The 18899-nt window shown below is 44.3% G+C and overlaps 1 protein-coding gene across 2 annotated transcripts in view; it reads left to right on the forward strand.

Annotated features, from left to right (window-relative positions):
- SLIT3 (slit guidance ligand 3) overlaps positions 1 to 18899 on the forward strand; it is a 601195-nt gene that overhangs the window by 565708 nt on the left and 16588 nt on the right. For both annotated transcript variants that reach the window (XM_087759961.1, XM_087759962.1), the window contains 2 exons: positions 6782 to 7022; positions 9364 to 9494. In XM_087759961.1, coding sequence (XP_087616087.1) covers positions 6782 to 7022; positions 9364 to 9494 — 372 coding nt within the window. The remainder of the gene's footprint in view (positions 1 to 6781; positions 7023 to 9363; positions 9495 to 18899) is intronic.

An 18899-nucleotide genomic window follows, 5' to 3' on the forward strand; every position in this document is an offset into this window, starting at 1 on the left:
GTATCGATCTGTCATTCCTACGTGATTGGATGGCTCAGTGCTTCAAATCCTGTAGATGAGGTAGGTCTTAACAAGTCAACTGAATACAGGGGATTGATGATTCTTGCTTTGAAAACAGCAATTTGCCTTTTGTGCAGTGCTGTGTTAGTTTGCCTGCCTGCCTGCCCCAGCCTTTCCTGGTAAAACGCTAGGTAATACGCTCACATAAATTATATGGAGATAAATTCTGCATGCGTGAGAGTGAGCAAAGGATAATAAAATTACATATATGAACCCTCAGACCTGGCCGCAAGAAAACATGTGTCTGAAGATTTTGTGCCAGTATCTCTGTGCCTGTTGTGCTGAGTACGATTTGGGCTGTAAATTTCCAGTCTCTGATTCTGACAGCTGCCAATATATCTGACTCCTGGAAATCTCTCTGTCTGTCAAAGATAAGTGTGCTGCTCCAAATGGATTCACTAATCATTGCCTGAGGCTGGATACTGGCTTCCTTCCAGCTAAACCTTTTCTGCGTTTGAAATACACACATGAGACAAAGAAGGAGTACCTGAAAAGATCAGTCTTGACAAAGCAGAAGTTGCATGAACACTTATAAATCATTTTCTCTGCTTTGTATCTGCAACTGTTCTCATTCTTCTTGCTTTCATCCTTGCTGGTTTTTGGGTTTTTTTCCCCTCTCAACACACGTTTTTATTGCAAAGCAGACAGGCTTCCCTGAATAGGCATTGATATATAACATGATGTCAGCCCGTGGTTTCACAGAATCAGACTTGTTATTTACAGGTTATCAGATATCCTCTGAATTTCAAATTCATACCCTTTTCTCCATGTTTCATTCTCTGCTTCAATCCCTTTGATGGCCTTAGGGATCTTGCAAATTGGTGACTGGCAAGGATAACAAGTGGCTGTCCCACAGTGGAATTGTAAATGCTCAATGTTATCTAATTGTTAGAGTTGACAAATGGGATTGCAAAGCTGTATCTGGAGTCAAGGGTAACTCGAGCCCGTCATCAGATGGTAGCGACGGGGAGACTTCTGCTGCAGGTCCTCTGATCTTTAAGGCATGTCAGTACTAGGCAGTGATCAATGTGAGGTTTGCTTTTGGGGTTTTTTTTTTCAGGAAGGCAGGGTGACAGTTTACAGAGATGTTTTGGGTTGTGACACAGATGAGCAGAGCAGTAGGGGTAGGTGGAAGACTGGCCTGGGTCCCTTGCTCTGTACCAAGGAGCTCTACTGGCAATTTGGGCAGTGCCTCGGGTTGGCTGATCTCACACCAGGGACTTCAAGAGCAGAATCTGGAACAGCCCAGCCTGCTCCCTCGCTCAAATGAGGGGGCTTCATTCCACTACAAGTCCTCCAAGAAGAAACATCTTTCTACACAAAGCTCCAAAACTAGCTTAGAGAGCACTTCGTAGCTGAAGGTAGACTTAGGTGAGCAAAGTCATCCTGCTGCCTGTCAACAGCAGAGCCAAGATTCACTTCAGGTCTCCTGCTTGCTTTCATTTTTTTGCACCAGTCCATGCCACCTCCCTAAATCTCCTGTGCAAGATGCAAGAGAGCAAGGGTCTTTTAGGAGAAAAACATCGCAGTGGGCACTAACAGGCTCCCTCCGCCAAGGTGGAGAGCAAGCTGAAGCCCCTTGTTCTCCATGCAGAATAGTCCCTGATCTTGTTTGATTTCAGGATTAAAATTCTGCCAACAAAATATGATCTGCTCATTATTCTTTCCATGACTCCAGCCTTTTGTGGTTTAAAGGCCGGCTGCTCTGAAGCGGCTTCTGATTTTTTTTTTCCCCTTTTAAGATTGCAATTGCAAAGACGGTGATTGACAGAGTTCAGGCTTCTGATGTTCAGGTTATAGACTCAACTGTTCACGAAGCGTGCCTCAGGCGCTGGGCTGTGCGGCAAGGAGATAACTTTGCAAGTATTTGAAGGCTGCAAGTGTTGATGAAAAGGAGAGAATGCAGGGGGTGGTCTGACAAAGGTAACTAGGAGACCTAAGATGATAGTTAATAAAGTTTTTTGGCCAAGTATCAGGAATCATTTCCCAGCAGTGAGTTTGCAGAGTGACCTCCCAGTTATCTGGAGGTTATGCTGTTGTAATAAATGCATGGACCTGTAACAAATTTTATGGTTGTCACTATGCCGTACGTCAAAGCCACTTGGAGTCACACATTAATAAGGATGTCAAAACTTACATCCTCGCGTGGTTGAACAAATGGCACTCCGGTAATTCTTACCACCGTAGGACCTCGTATGCACGCTGACACACCTCTGAGGGCAGCCCAAAAAGCAATAGTACCAACACGCACACGCCTGTTTTCCCATCTTAGCATTTCCTAGTCACTGTTCGTGTGTAGTGGTGCTCCGCACAGCACCTTTCCTTATCACTCAGCAACCTTTTGCAATTATATAATACACTTTCTTCCCGAAAAGTTCTCAGTGTTTTCTTCCTAAAATAGCACTCGTTTACCCCCTGTAGATGAAAACATTTTTTGAGAATTTGTGAAGCCCATTGGACAAAACTTATCAAACCTTCCCTCTAGCAATCAACCTCACAGTAGCGTTGTCCTGATAAATGTTGCTCTAGTGGGGAAGCACACATTAAGGCTGCTGTGCTCGATAGAAAGCACTCTTCCTCCCTTGTGTAGATGCTTCAGAGCTCCCCACTGGGATAGTTTGCTGCAAGAAACTCAGCAGGGATGATTTCAATAAATGAGATTGTACCAGGCAGAATGGACTGGGCCAAGCTATGCAAGTCAGGCTGTGCTCCACATTCCACTGCTGGGGAAATAAATAGTGTTAATTATTTCTAAAAATATATTTTTAAAAAAATACTTTAAAATAAAGAAGAAAAGGCCTTGACAGACACCGTTGCTAATGTATCTTCTAGATGCCAGTAGCGGGGCAGCTGCACTTGTAAAGCCACCCACTGAAGGGGTTTCACGGCAAGGGAGGGTTGGGTTGTGCAGGAGCTGTACTGGGAGCTCAGGGAATCTTTCAGAGCAGCCCCAAGCACAGACACACTGACTTCTTGCAACATTTGCTTTCTGTTAGTGGAGGCTGTTGTGGGTTGCATGGATTTTTTTATTATTATTATTTTTAACTTCCATGAAATTAGAATTATATACACTAACTTCCCTTCTGCTTTCTAGTTGTCACTTGCAGACAAAACAAAATGATTGGGATTAGGTAGAACAAAGCTAATGGGCTGGGTCAGCAGCGCTCCTTTCTGCTAGTCACCTCTGGAAAACAATCACACCTGCCATCAGGGCAGGGGTGACAGCCATCTCTGGGGTCGATCCTAGTCTGATCCCATTGCTGGCTCTCCTGATGTGTTTCCCAGCCAGCTGCAAAGCCCTGCACTGGCAAGAGAGATCCCACACTTAATGAAACCAGGCTTTGAAGAGGAAAATGCTCCAGTCGGACAGTCCACTTTAGTGCCCGGCTAGCAATGGGGACGTGGTGCTGGTGTGTCCTCAGCTCATCAGCTCTGCCTGGGTCTGACTGCTGTGCTGGTAGGCAGCTACTACAGTAACTACCTTAAACTGGCAAGAATTGCTTTCTGTGTATCTATCTTCCCATGAAGTTGTTGCTATTTTTTAATATTCCCTTGGTTTTTTGGAAAGGGGAACCGAAACCGTCTCTTGCTGCATGGCGGTAAGGCCCCCGAGGTACTGCGCTCACCCTCGGGAATAGGGTGGCCCGTGGGGCTCTGCCACGAAGCTGCAGCAAAGGGTCTCGCTCAGGAAGAGAAAGTTTCTTAGTCTATAACTAATTCATAGTTCAGGTGTATTCACAAAGAAATGTTCCCAAGAACAAATTTACTTTGAGAAACACATCAGACTGAGCAAAGACAACTATTTCCCATATGCGGTATTCCCCCACACCGTACTGCCCGCCGTGCTCCCATTTCCACTGCTGCCCACAGCAGGCTGAGCACCGCACTGACCCTGTATGTCTCCTCCAAATACTCCTTGGAGCAAAGTAAATGGGGTTTATTGATTGCCAGCAGTATTGCCTGCCAGAGTACACTTTTGAGATACGTGTGTCTAAAGGAAGAGATTGGCTTGTCCCTACACAAGATTGTGCTGTTCTGGTAGAGGATATTTACCACTTGGCTGACAGGGGGTGCTTTGCTCCCCCCAGCCCCCCGAACCCTTTGCTGACAGTATTAGCAGCCTGTGACTGTGCCCACTTACAGCACCGAGTGTCACCCGGGCAACAAGGGGAGGTAAGGGCTCCCTGTGAACCACAGCTCCCTGTCCCTTCGAGAAGCGAGGTAGCAATGGGACAGACATGGGGAGGCGGGCTGTGAAACATCACTCCGTCCTTGTGGTGAATACTGGAAGTTCAGGGCAACGCAATGAGAAAAGTGTTGAAATGCAATTTATCCTGAAAAGTACCGAGAAGTGGTTCTGGCTGAGAAGGAAACATCCGCGTGTTTGCGTACACAAGCACAGCCAACGCCGAGTGACGCCAGGGTGGGAGCGGGACAGTCCCTGCAGGGCGTGCACACGGGGCCGCGGCGCGAGGCCAGCGCAGCGCTGGGCCTTAGGCCTCGGGCACCCCCAGCAGTGTTCTTCACCCTCCACATGCTCATTCCTGTGTAATAGATTTTTGTTTGCCATACCCGCATCGCCGTGTACGAGGCCAACATACAGATTTGGGCACAGTTAGGAAGCTGGTTAGGGTGTTCCATGCTGTAGAACAGCTGTGCGGAAAGGAGAGTTTTCTGGCCTTCTCCCAGGTGCAAATCCCAAATGTTTGCATCTTTCAAGGCATTCTTCAAGTTTCCCTTTGTAAAAGTAGGAGTGTAAAACCCTGTGTCTCTTCTTCTCTCAGACGTGATAGAAAAGCAGAACAACTCCATTGCTTTTGATGCAGTTCAGGATCTAGCCCTAGAGGTTTAGGCTCTCATTCCACACAGCGCTAGAGTCATGATACTCTGTGCAAAATTTCACATGAGAAAATGTAAAAAGGAAAGCGGTCATCGCCATTTCCTTCTGTTACAGAGGCAGCAGGTTCTGGTCTCTGTGGCTAAGCAAGATTGGTCTTGAGTACGTTGTGGCTGTTTTATTTGCTGTTTTTGCACGTCTTGTATCAGTACTATTTACTGCAGGGTAATCGCTTGGATTTCTATTCTAATTGTATCTAGGAACGTTGCCTAGAAATTCACTGAGCTTCCAAGTCTCACCTGCTTTACTGGAGAGGAGTGAGGGTTTTGGCAGTTTTTTGCATTGTTTTTATGAGTGCTATTATTCCACAAAGTGCTCCCCGAATGGCAGGAAATTGCTAGTGGGACAAGTGGGATTTCACTGTTCCAGGACTGGGCTGATGGGTTATTCCCTGCGTGAATGGGTCTGCCACAGTCCTCTCCTGGCAAGCCCTCTGCCCCCGCAGCTACCCGCACGGTGTTCCCCGCTCCACAGCCTGATGCACGCTCCCTACTCACCACCTCCTAATTTGTCATCATCGTTTTACTGTCTACACATTTTCAAGCAGTCACAGGACTCAGTGCAGAGAGGTTATGTTCTCTCATCAGTACAGAAAGGGTTTGTTGGGTTTGGACAGCGGTTGCAATGAGAAATTTGGGGTACAGGTGCAGGGACATACTGTCTGCAGCCAGCCAGCCAGAGGGCCTGGCCCGCTCCCTTGGCAGTGCCCGTTGATTGCACAGGCCCAGTGGGGGTACTGGGCAGAGATGTTTGATTTACTTTTTGCAGTTTAGTCCGACATGTGACATCACTGTGAAGGATGACTGCAGCTTTTTGCACTTTCTCCTTTTCCCTGCTCCTTCTCTGCTGGTGTCGATACGTCAGTGTAGCTGAGTTATTCCAGCACACAACCTGTGAAGCGTGCAGCCATGCTGAATCCAGGAAGGCAGCAGGCGACTGAGCCAGCGCTGCTCCTGGGAGATGTGGCCCAAGCCTCAGAGGTTCCTACACGTGGGTTTTCCTCAGCCTCTCCTATAGTTAAGACCGAACCACAGCGTTTTCCTCCAGATCTGAATACAATTCGAGTTCACAAGTACTCAGATCTGGCATTTGGTTTTCAGTTACCTCTGACTCCGGGAGATCTTTCCTTTGCATTTTTCTGATCCAGGACACTGCCAGCCACAAACTCAGCTAAAATAAGGTCGATGATCCTGATGCTGTTAGAAACAATCAATTCAGGGCAGCTGCCCATCCAATAGCGTGGTATCTGGGCATTGCTTCTGAGACTTTTTAGCAGTTGCCCATCTATTGATGATACACTTGCTGATAGACAGTAAAGCAAGTGAGGAGGCTGTAAAAAACACTAAAAATAGCGGATTTTCCCCTTGCTTACCACCAGCAGAGGTAGACTCAAGTCACAAAGCCTAGGACGGGGATTTTTGGCTGAGGAGCGGTGCATGTTTCTGGATGGCAGGGAGAGCAGGTGAGGAAATCTCAGGTTTGGGCTTAAATGGCTCTCAGTTTTTGCTGGGAACGTCTGCACGGCACAGTGTGGGATGAAAGCTATTTTAGACAGACTGCTGTACCTTGCAGAGCTAAATAACCAGTGCAAAGTGCAGGAAAAATTGCTTTGCGGTATTTGAACTGGCTCGTTCAGACCAAGCGTGAGCACTTCTGTACAGCACTATGCTCTATAGCTTGCACACAGTAAAGCAGGCACACGGTAGCTGAATCTCAGAGTCTCTGTACCACAGTAGGAGAATAATATCAGCATCTGAAAGTGTTTCCTTCCTTACAAAAATTGCAGTAATTGAGACCGCTTCTTCTTTCCTTTACCTTCTACAGTGGACTTTTCTGTGAAACTCCTCCGCCGATGGTTCTGCTCCAGACGAGCCCGTGTGATAACTACGAGTGCCAGAATGGGGCCCAGTGCATCGTCGTGCACCATGAGCCTGTCTGCCGCTGCCTCGCTGGCTTTGCTGGGCAGAAGTGCGAGAAGCTCATCACAGTCAACTTTGTTGGGAAGGATTCCTATGTGGAGCTGCCATCAGCCAAAATTCGCCCTCAAGCAAACATCTCTCTCCAGGTATGTCACGCAGAATATCAGTTGCCAGCCCAGTGCTCTTCTAAGCAATAATACATATACATGTATATTTTTTTTTTTATTCTGAAGGAACAGGGCCTGTTGGCCAAGATGCTGACAAAGTCAGAGACAACTTGTGAGCCAGTTGTCTGCTGTAAAATTATTGAAACATTAAAGAGCAACTAAGGTACCACTGTACCTTTGTGGACACACGTCCTGCCTCCAGAATCTCACCACTCTTTTATTCCCAGACTGGCAGTGTAACTAGAGATGATTCAGCAAACCTCCCTGTCTTCTTACTGATTTACAGCATTGTGTTTCATCCTGTAGAAATTAGTGCTTAATATTAGGAGGCTTATTAAAAGAGACTGCTCTAAATGGCCTTTCTAGACAATAGTTTGCTTGCTCTTTTACTGTGCACTTTCCATAGATAAAAGTCCTGTTGTTACACCTAAATTTGGTTTGCAGTGTAAGGCTCAGAAGGCAATGGAAAACAGATATTAAAGGTGCCATGCCGCTACTGTCATCTTTGTGGCTGTGGATCAGAGGTGTTTTGGATACTTAGTCCAATATGATATTTAAGTGATTTGGAAGTTACTTGCATTCACAATCTAGTAGGCATTAAATGGATTTTTTTTTTCCCCTAATATCCCAAAGTAAGTGAGGGAGTAATTTCTAGCTTTATACGTTTTCTGATGGAGAGATGTGTGGAGCACATATATGGCATGACACATCTCTCTCTCAGGCCACTGATTGCTAATCTGGACTATTTCTATGCTAGATTCATCCTACAAATGAAGCATAACATTTCAAAAGATGTGAGAAGAAAAATCATCACTGTATGTTTTTTATTGCATTTATTTTCTCAATTTGAAGAGATTGTATTCCACGGTTGGAAATCATGTTCTACACTTACTTGATGGAGCTTAGTTGTAATTAAAATACCAGTGTCGACATGTGGGAAAAAGGACCGAATTTCCACATTAGGAATAGATTTTTAAAGGGTGGTTCCTGCAAAGTTTATTCTAATGAGAAAATTCCATAATTAATATTTATCTTTTCTTTAAGAGTTTGAGTATACAGTTCTTACGAAAATGAAGCTGATTCATGTATAATTGAAACTCCATTTTTTCTTCAAAATTCCCTTTTATTTAATATCACAAAAGAGATTCTAAAATTTGGGCACTCTAAAGTATGGCTCCCAAGAGCTCCAAATACTGTAGGTCAACTTTAAAATCTGGACATTGTCTTCTTAAGTGTACAAAACATGTTACATCAGCCACAGCTTGAAGAATAAAACAGATTATTACAGAAAGCACGTGCAGATGACTTTCTCACTTCTTGTTTCCCAGGCTGAATATTATTCTTGCATCCAGTAATTAATCACTAGTGAATTAAAATTAGAATACCACATTGATTATTAAGAATAGATAGAGGAAATCTTACTAAAACGTGTTCAAGAAAAAAAAAAATCTTTCAAGGGCAAAAGAATAGTTTTTAAAAACACATATATAAATGCAAACAGATTTTTAAATGTACTGTTTAGCTTCAGCATTTAACAGCCATTATAAAAAAATAAGCGAGAAATCTCAAGTAATATGTATTGTGAAAATAACAGGCAGGTTGTATCCAAAAACCCCGTTTTCTCTCTTCCTTTTTTTTTTTTTTTTTTTTCTTTTGCACTATAGGGATATTTGAGAGCTGGAGACTGGGAAAGGGGAGTCCTTGGTTTTTGATTCAGCGTTCAATTTTTTTTTTTCCTCGATGTACATCAAAGCTAGAGGGACAAGGGCTACTCTGTTCTTCCTGACTCTAAATGTCCCATGTGAACTCAGCGTGACTTACTAATAACTCAGATTGAGTGAATAACTCATGGTTATGCTAAATGTGGGGACAGGTCCTTCTTTCCTTCTTTTTGTTCATAAAAAGTCTGTGAACAGATCAGCGTCTGCTGAAATTTGTTTGCTTGTAATTGTGACACACTCCTGCTGCTGCCAGAGTTGATTTTCTAAACCTCCACTTCAAGCTTGGATAGTAGCTGAGAAATAAATTCTTTATTGACAAGGATCAAATAAATTGCAGCTTTTGCCTCCTGAAAACTAGTTCTCATTTGAAACAAGGGAGCCATCCCGTAGTGGGAGGTTGGCCTGTTTGTGTATGAGCTGACTCAATGTCACCAAGACCTTTTTGCGTCTCGTGGCTCTTGCTCTCATTGTTGCTCATATATATGATTTATTAAATCATATTTGAATTGCGTATATGATTTTCGTTTGATTTTTAATATAGGTTTATTTCTTCTTTAATCATTCTCAAGCAACTTTACGTGGTTATTAATGTTTCACAGGTAGCAACGGACAAGGACAATGGCATCTTATTATACAAAGGAGACAATGATCCTTTGGCTCTGGAGTTGTACCAAGGACACGTGAGGCTCATCTACGACACGCTGAATTCTCCACCTACCACAGTATACAGGTAAATAGAAAAGCTTTACCAAGACGGTTGATTTCCAAAAAAGATGGAGGGGTAGGATTTTTCTAAGAAATTTGCATGGGAGAAGAACCTTTCATTTTACTTCACTGTATCTCTTTTATGTATGTAATTAGATAAGAAAATCAGAATAAAGACTTAGCTAGAGGCTGCATGGTTAAAAATTGGCATTTATTGGCAATACCAGTGATACTGTGTCCTACTGTGATTGCAGAAAAGTGTTGTGTTTTGTCAGCTGCTGTAAAGATTCAGTTTCAGGTGAATGTTGTCCTTGAAATAGTTCCAAATAATCAGTTTCTTTGATGTTGATATTTAGCATTAATTTACTGTACCAAGACGGAACAGTGACTTTGCAGGGTTAGACTGCGTCAAATGGGAGGAGAAGGGCTGAATTCCTCTACAGGGTGGGTATTTTGGGAAGAACTCTGACCTGTATCAGTAGTAACTACACCAACCATGCAAAAGCACAAATTACAACTGTAAATTGTAGGGCAATTTGACCTTCAGACACTTGGGGATACCAAATCCACAGCTCCTATTCATTAGTTCAAGAAAGAAAAGCAAATGTAAAAGTGAAACCCGTGCACAGAGGCGTTTCCCTAGGAACGAGAGATGTGCTGCTCATGTTCCGCTGTTCCTTTAGCAGCCCTCTCCCTGAGTTAACACCCTTCTGATTATTTTTCAGCCCCGTTGCTCCAGCGTGTTCTGTGTAAACATGCAGTTGTGACCACATGGAGCCCTTCTGGGTTCAGTGCAGTTTGATGGCATTGTGGATGCAGAAGAGCTGGATCTCCCAGCCCACCTCGCTCTTGAAGGAAGAGCATCCTATTAGAGCAAGTGAAAGGAGGCCACCAAGCATCACTTAGCCAGGATGGGCCTTGTACTTTTTCTGGAAAGTTTTCTCAGCACTTGATAAAACTTGAGTCTTTCAGGAGTATGGTAGCTGTGCAGAGCTTTCTTTAAGGGGAATGGTGACTTGTTTAGTAAAAGGAAAAAATTCTTTCTGTATAAAAGCAAATTGGGTAATACCAATGCAGGGGTGTCACCAGGAAGAGCAATGACTTGTCCACTGTAGGAATGAAGACAGCTGATTTTCACCAGCTGGATAGGTGTGAAAAATTTCTCTGTGTGTGGCTGCTAATCCTAATTGATTTCATGTTAGAGCAAAGCTGAAGTTGTTAAACAGTTTTACACCACTAATTAGAACATAGGGAAAAGCTCATTATGTGTGGGTGGCACAGGGGGTGACGGATCGGTGTGGATGCTTGCTCTCTGTCGTCAAGGGCAGAGTGCTGTGGTGACAAGGGCTGTTGCCACCATTACAACAACGCTTTATGGACCTGCTGCCTTCTGGCAAAGTTGCCAGCAATGGCAAGCAGCAGCGTCCTCATTATTCCTGCGCCCTTCATATTGATCAAGGAGGAGGTCTCCAATTCAGACTGACACCTCATTACCATAAGATTAATGGCCTGTTCACTACATTTTGTACTGTGTGATCTGTTGAGATGGGAAAGAAGCTGCTTAATAGGATGCCCTTTCTGAAATGTCACTCTAATCTTTTATTAGTTTAAGGAGTGGAGCAAAATGGGATTAGCATGGAGCTTGATGGGAAAAGATTAGGTTGATTGAGAAAAACTGCAGCTAAAGAATGTCAAAAAGGGCCTCTAAATAGATTAGAAGACTTGTTTTCCTTAAGGGCCGAGGAAGGGGGAGGAAACCTGCTTCTCTCCTTACAGTCATGAGATTTAAGGGTAGAAGGCGTGAGTGGATCTGGTGTGACCTCCCTGTATATCCCGTTTGACTTTTAGCTAAGGCGTAAGCTCTGCTTGGCTAAGACATGACTTCCAGCTTGGCACCGAGTTTTGACAGGAAAATACCAAATAATGGAAATTCCCCCGTTTCCTTTAGTAGCTTGGACAATGGTGAATCACTTCCATTATTCAGGCACTGGCCATCATTTTGAAGTTGTGTCGCTAATACCGTCTGGATGTTTTAGAGGCTCTCTCCAGGGACAGTAAAGCCCCTTTATACCTGGTACTGGTTCCTGTGAGTTTATCTGTACTTTTAATTGCATTGTCTCCTAACTTGCATTTTGATGAAATGAATAGCTGATTCGGTGTGATGCATTCTACCTAAACCCTAAGAATTTGGGGAACTCTTTTCTGCAACTTCTACAATTTTTTGTTTTGCATTAAAAATAAGGTTACTAGGGGAACCCGAAACATTCAAATCTTAGCCTCACCAGTGGTAAAACAGTTTGCCTTCTCTGTCGTGTACTCCTTGCTGTCTTGTTTAGATGCCTTTTTAAATCTCAATCTCAGCAAAAGTGGACTGTTTGCCTTTGAGAAGCTCTGTTGAAAGACTATTAGATTAATTTTCACAGGCAATATCAGGCACTGCTATCCTCCAAAGGGGTCCACTTCTCAGAATAGACAAGCAGTGCTTTGGCTTTTGTTTTTCCTCAGAAGAGTCTGCCAAAAGGGGAGGAGGCCTTAAAATACTGCCTGGTGGGAACTCTGCCAGCTACAGCTGCAGGAAATCTGTAACTGACCTGGTCCTGCGTTGTATCGGAGGCGTTTTGCTGGCTATTTCAGGTACTCCCATGATGGGATGTGGGAAGTCACTGGCAAGCCACATTACCTGTAACTCTTCATCAGAGTCTCCATGATAAGATTTATTAATAGTATTTAAGAACAGTAAAATTAGTGAAGTACTTGGCTAATCCAGGTAATACCCGGTAGGGATAAGATAAAACCTGTGGTCGGGCAGGTTTGGAAGCCAGCAGTGAGTCAGGCATACTTGGTGGCAGTCTTCAGCAGTATTCAGCGGAAGGGCGCTGGAAGGATGAAGCACGCAGTATGTTACACTGCAAAACTCTTCCCCAGCCCCTCAGCATACAGCCAGGGTGAAGGTTTGTCCCAGACGCGCGGTGTGGGTGCCGTGAACTGACTGCTGTAGCCTGTTCTGCGGGTGGCCTCGCTTTGCAAAACTGTTGTAGGAGACTGAGGGCAGGGATGTGCGGCACAATAGCAGGTTGCAGGCATGCCAGGAAAGAGCAAGTCGTTTTATCTGCTCTGTGAAGGCAGGTTGTCTCTGGCTACTGGAGCGGACCTGTTCCTGTATCTTAGTTGCTCCTTTGAGCAGATGTAAGTAGAACTGCAGTACAACGTTAGTCTGGAAAAGCCCAAGATTAACTCGCTGTACATTCAGATTTGCTTGACACGTATCCATTCCTATGGTATGTTTGGATAGAAAGGTGAAAGTTGACATTGCACTTTTCTTTCATTCTAGTCAGACAAAGGTCAGCAAATGTCCAATGGAAAAGACTGCCTAAAATACATCGTCATTTATCATCAAGTTAGAAAGGAATACAAGTTAATGCATAAGTATGCAATGATTGAACTCGCCCTTTTAAAAGAAAAGCTGACTGGTCTGTTACTGGCACTGCTCACTTGTAAGCTGCAGAATAACGGTTTCCTGGACATCATAGTAAACATCTTAAAGAAGGTCCGTTTTTGAAGTAGGATTCCTATTTGCTCTTTTATTCCATTTACTTATTCTATAGCTGCACAAATGAGAACAGAAATCTGTTTCTGAGTGCTTTATTGACCTACTGGTTTCTGCACTGGTGAGAGTTACTCTTCGTGCCATGACAGTACTTATTACCAACAGTGAGTTCTTGAAATAAAGTAAGCCTTTTACACAGATACCCTACCTTAATTTAAAGATACCAACTGATGAGGAATGTGCTGCTTTTATTTACCACCACGCTCCAGTTGTTAAAAGTTTGAATTCACAAAGAGCATGTAATTCTGTAGTTCCAGCATTCAGCCATTGATACTGGTATCTGTTTAACTGTATTCTACAGGGAAAGCTCCTATTTTCAGTCTTTTTTCCTACATCTGTTCTTTGAACCAGAGATAAGACCTTACTTGTAATTTTTTTTTTTCTGATAGGTTTTATGCTACTACGCATTTGTATTGATTTGGATGCTAAATTAATCCTTCCTAATAGAAACGGAAAATAGAAAATTGACACAAACTACCGATGCAATTCCCTCCAGAGTTCCCAGATTGCCGTGTTGCATACAGGTTGTCATATCTGGTAAAGAGCAAGATGCAGACGTCATTGGTGTAAAATCGTATGTTTTCATGCAGGCTTCCTGACAGCGGTGAAAAAGGAGGCAGTTAGGAAAACATTAGAATGAATTGTGTTTGTCTTTCTGCAGAGCCTACGCCCAAATTACATTATAATCCTTTTAAAAGTATCCTTGCATAATCTGTTTTCAGAAATGCTACATCATTAGAAATATTTCTTATAGACTGTATCGTGCAGTTCTCGTGGTCTGGCTAATTCTTACATAAAATAGATGGATGTTCTAGTGGTTAAAGCAAAAGGCCTGAAGTAAGGGAGCTTAAATTCTTACTGTATCTGCCTCATATGGGATGACAAATTAAATCTGGTTCTCTGTGCACAAAAAGTACAGAAATACACAAAAAATAGAAAAAGTGTTTCAGGAATGTGCTGCGGGTCTCCAGAGGGTGAGGTTCCTTCTCCCTCCAGGCTGTGGAGCAGCACAAGGCTCTTGCCCCAGCAGCATCTGCAAACTCCCCGTGCCGTTCCACGTCGCTCAGCCTCTGCCGGTGGCGGCCGGAGCCCGGGGAGCCGCCCGTGTGGCCACTGGCCCTCGTTGTCCAACAACAGGTCCCTGGCCATGCCGCTCCAAAGAACTGAACTTGGTGGTACTCAAGGATTTTGGTCCTCAGATTTCAGAGGCTCCTCCGCGCTTCCGGTGCTGAGGTGGAACCGTTTCTTTGGCGACGGAGGAACTTCCACACCTTCCAAGGATAGGGGAGATGGGATTTTTGTGTAATCGCCTCTCTAGCTGCAATTGCTTGTCTGCAAAAAAGCCTGGGAAGCTTCGCTATTAATTCAGTGCCTTCTAGGGAGGAATGTGCTGGAGGAGTGAAAGCATTAATTATTCTTAGGATCATTATTAGAGCTTGTCAAACCCAGTTTTTACCAAAAGTCTCTTTGCAGAGCTCACTGCATGACTGGTCCTTTCCTTCCTAAGACCTGCATAGTCTGCAGCTTGTGCTGTGCCTGTCCCTGCTGGGATTCCTGTTTGATACTGCTGGATGGTCTCTAAATAGGCTGTTTTTCAGAGATTTCTATAAGACATCACTGAGCTCTTAACAATTCCGTATATTTGCAATTCATTTTATTCTCTCTATCACACACACTTATTTTTTCAGGTACTCCTTAGGGATTTTGCATCAAATATAATGAAAGAAACCGGTATTAATCTCTGACCTGCACAGTAAAAGTTGTAAAATTTGAATGTACTTATACATCTTGCATGAGGCAAGGCAAAGGACAGATGAATTATTTTTTGCCTTTATAAAGGGCTCTGGTGTATTTGAATGGGACAAAAAAAGACAAGTGTGTGAGTTCTTGTCAAACTACAAACATTATATTTCCCTAGTTTTTCTTGGATTTGTGTGTAGTAGGACAGTGAAAATGTAAGGTCAAGACCTTAAAATGTCATCTAACTTTTATCATTAGGTTCAGAATCAAATATTTGCTTTCATGAAATTCAGAAACTTTCTTCTGCTGAGATGAAGCTTAAGAAGGGTAAAGTTTTGTCCTTCAGGCTGCCTGAGGACTTAGCAGGCAAAATCTTGTTAAGCTGAATTCATTTTTTCTCTTTGTAAATCTCTTCAGTATCTCTTGCAAGAGTGACAGTTTCTCATCTCTCCTCTCTCCCCTCGCCTCCGCCTAGCTCATTCTCTTCAGTGTAATATCTGAGTACCCAGAAACACTGTGCTGCAGACCCACAGCTTTATTTCTAACCTTACTCATATGCGTAGGGTGTTTCAGAGCGAGGTGTTTTACCAGAAGAAGGCAAAACCTTTCACAGAGCAAGTCGGCGTTGGCGTGTCTGTGTACCAGCTACGGGAAGGTAGGAATAGGTCATCTAAATAAAGCCACTTGCTCCGGGGTAGTGACAGAAAGAGGAGTTACATTCTCTGAGTCCCAGGTCACCTTCTTCAGGGCCCAAAACCTGGGGATACCGCTCTAAGCTGCACTCGGATGTCCCCTCTCAAGAGAGGCCAGGCTGCACCGGTACACACGGGCGCTGCCAGCCTGCAGGGGCTGCTGGCGTGCCCCGAGACCCGTGACGGAGGCAGGGCCACGCGTGGCTTTGTCTCCCCCTCAGCACTCACCAGTGAGCTTTGGAGAACCTACGCCTCAGTCTGTGAAGACAAGAAACTCAGTAGCTGCTCCTCTGCCACAAAGGGTTTCATGCCGTTTTAAGTAATATTTTGAATTAGCTTGTATTATGACCACTTGAAGTCAAAGCAGAGATGTTATTTGTATCCTTTTGATTAGGAATGTGGCCATCTACACCATCACTGTCACCTTTATCACTGTTTTTTAAAAAAAAATCAGAATACTGCTGCAGACCCAAATCAGCTTCAAACAGGTGGCAGGAGACAGTCCTGCTCCTCCCAAATCACTTTCATAAGCAGACTGTGCTGGCTTTAATGCATAGACAACATATAAGCAAATTGTCAGTAGGAATTGTCAGGGGAACACAGCCAAAACAAATCAGTGTGTTAAAATACTCCGAGTTCAGCCTCTAGCTAGAGCCCAGCTTCACAGCACACTGGCCCCGTGCAGCTCCTCTCTCCTGACTGTACTGGACACTTCAGAGCATTGCGCCTAAAGATGGAAAGCAAATCCTTCACAGTCATGACATTTCACTTTGCAGTGGAGAGTGCTGACCATTCAAAAGTATTTTCAAGAGCATCAGGAAGGAGGATGTTTGCTCTTGGAGGCTTGCTGAGCTCTAGAGGTAGCTCAGCACCTTGCAGGTACTTGCTGGTTTTTTATGTTCAAAGTAGTCTTGGGTTTATGTAAAAGTGAATGGTGAAGCCAAAGGTTGTTCTCTACAGCGATTTGGCTACGACTACAAATAATATAGCTCTGTCATCAAAAGAAAATGGCTGCTGAAAATGCAGAAACTCACATGATAAATAAAGTTTTGCCCCTGTTTGTTAAAGTCAGTAGCTGGGTTGAGTTTTAGCCAGTTCAGTTCAAGCCTTAAACCTGCCCAGCCAAACCAAAAGTAACTGTGAAATAAGAACTGTTTCTTTCACCCCAGCAGATAACCTGATCTAGCCATTAGTCGGTCCGTAACATGGCCTCACTGTTTCTTCTGGCGAGAGCGTCAGTGACACCACGACAGTGGTCCCGGCAACCCCCGAGCCCTCGTAAATTAGTGCCGATGTTAGTCCACCTTCTGAGCAGTCAGTTTGGCTTCTGCATCTTGGAGACACGCTCTTGTGCTGAACTCTGTTTCCAGTGAGTAACTAGGAGAAAGGTGTGCAAATGTATTTTAAAAGGTATTTTCTTGCTGTAGCACAGGTCGTTAGTCCAGTATTACATTGCCAAAGTTGGTTAATACTGATTACTTCAGAGGAAGGTTGAAGGATTCTTATAATAGACAATGATGGAATAAACCTAATCATAGTTAAAATGACTTTATAAACTTCCCATGCACTAATGACTGGCTCATGTCTTGAATTGTAAGGGTTTTGCCTTGCAACAAAATGTAGCAAGCTAATATAACATGTTTATTTTTTTTCTGCCTGTAAATTTCTTGTAAACATGATGACTAACACAAAGTTTAGATGTGTACCATGTGTGATAGATTTATATCCCGTTTATACCAAGCGCCAGGCTCTGGATTCAATCGATACAGTCTCTGTTAGAAGAAGCGCGTGCAGAACTGGCACCGAGGGGGATCGCGGAGGTGTAGCGTGGTTCTGCGCACAATTATTTCAGGGCTTTGTCCCGGTATGGAAGTGTGACCCACAGCACTGCGTTTGCCAGCATGCCCCGGTGGGTATGGCAGCTGCTATTCGGGTTGTCAAATAGGGATGGATTTTGTTTATTTTTGTGGAAGTAGAGGCATACAGCTGTAGGTATGTTGCCACAGATGAGGTGGAAACAATTTCATTTCCTGACCATGTGTCAGGTTTCTAAGTAGACACAGCTTTTTTTTTCTTGGGGCTTAGCCTCCAATTTCCGCTAAAACCCATCACACTCTGTCTGTCATTCTAATTGGAAGAGTTTTTTAATTGTATTCTGTAGTGCCCCTGGTCCCTGGTGCTAAATGGCAGATAACTTCGTATTTTCCAGGGCTGAAAAGGGGCTAGATGGTGTCAAGTATTCCCCCTGATGAAATGACTCTGTGAAGACACTGGATGGACTTCCTCACCAGAACCTGAGATTTGATACCCAGTGGAATGGCAGAGCTGTTTTCAATAGTGCTTGATCCCGGCGCTGAAAAGTGAACACGAGCGCCCTGGTTTGTTCCGGGTCCTGGCGGAGCCGGGGGCTGTGCCACCGCAGGCCGCGGTGCGTGCCACACAGCTGTACGGGCCCAGCGCCGCCCCTTCGCGGCGGGGGACATGGCACTCGGCCCCTCTGCCAGGGCCTGCCTCCCTCTGTGCTGTTCGCAGTGTCTTTTTTTTTTGAGGATAACTGATTTGATGTGTCCCAATAGCACTGCAGAATCCATATGTGATTGTTTTTACCCTCTGTATTTACTGGGTTTGTTATCTTATATGATGCATGCTACAGTAAAAATACGGAGATGCAATAGCTCGTTGCACAGCAGTACGCGGTGTGCCGTGATGTGCAGAGTAAGATGGGAAGGCAGCGACGCTGTGATCTGCCATTCAGGAGAGGCCTTGGACTTGAAGAGTTTGTTCAAGCTGTTTTTACTGCCATTACGCTTGCATTTAACAGATTCTCAGTTAGCAGAATGAAGCATTCAGCTCTGCAGAGACACGGTGATATTGTGGGAGACCAGCGCAGGCCGCAGCCCCCCAACAGCGCGGCTGGAGGAAGGTGTCGGACCTCTCGCCCGTGTCAGGGGGACTGCGAGAATTCACTGCAGGCAAGGGGTGTTTACCCTGGCCACGAATCTGACCCTTTTATGAACAATCTAGGGAAAGGGGTCAGGATTGTGCTAATGGCATGTTGCAGGGGTATAAAAAAGGTCCTTGCGCTTCCCTTAGAAGGTCTGTAATACAATAACTTCCACTGTTGGCAGGGGTGCTGCAGGAATTGAATTATGACTGGAAATTAGATATGCATAGCCTGGCCAAACGATCATTAAGGGAGATACGGTAATCAGCTGCCAGTGTTTAAGGGCTGTAAACACCAAGAAGAGAAAGGTGGTTTATTTGGGTGGTCTACAGAGTTGTAAGTAGGAGAAAAGGTATAAAACCAAGCAAATGAAAATGGAGGTATCGAGGAAAAAAAATCTTTGTCGAGTACTCTCAGCCTAGGAGACCTAATGCTCGAGTCATGTAA

This window comes from Nipponia nippon, unplaced genomic scaffold, assembly GCF_047370975.1.
Source record: "Nipponia nippon isolate SJK-2023a ecotype South Korea unplaced genomic scaffold, ASM4737097v1 scaffold_21, whole genome shotgun sequence".
In the NCBI taxonomy this organism is placed as follows: Eukaryota; Metazoa; Chordata; class Aves; order Pelecaniformes; family Threskiornithidae; genus Nipponia; species Nipponia nippon.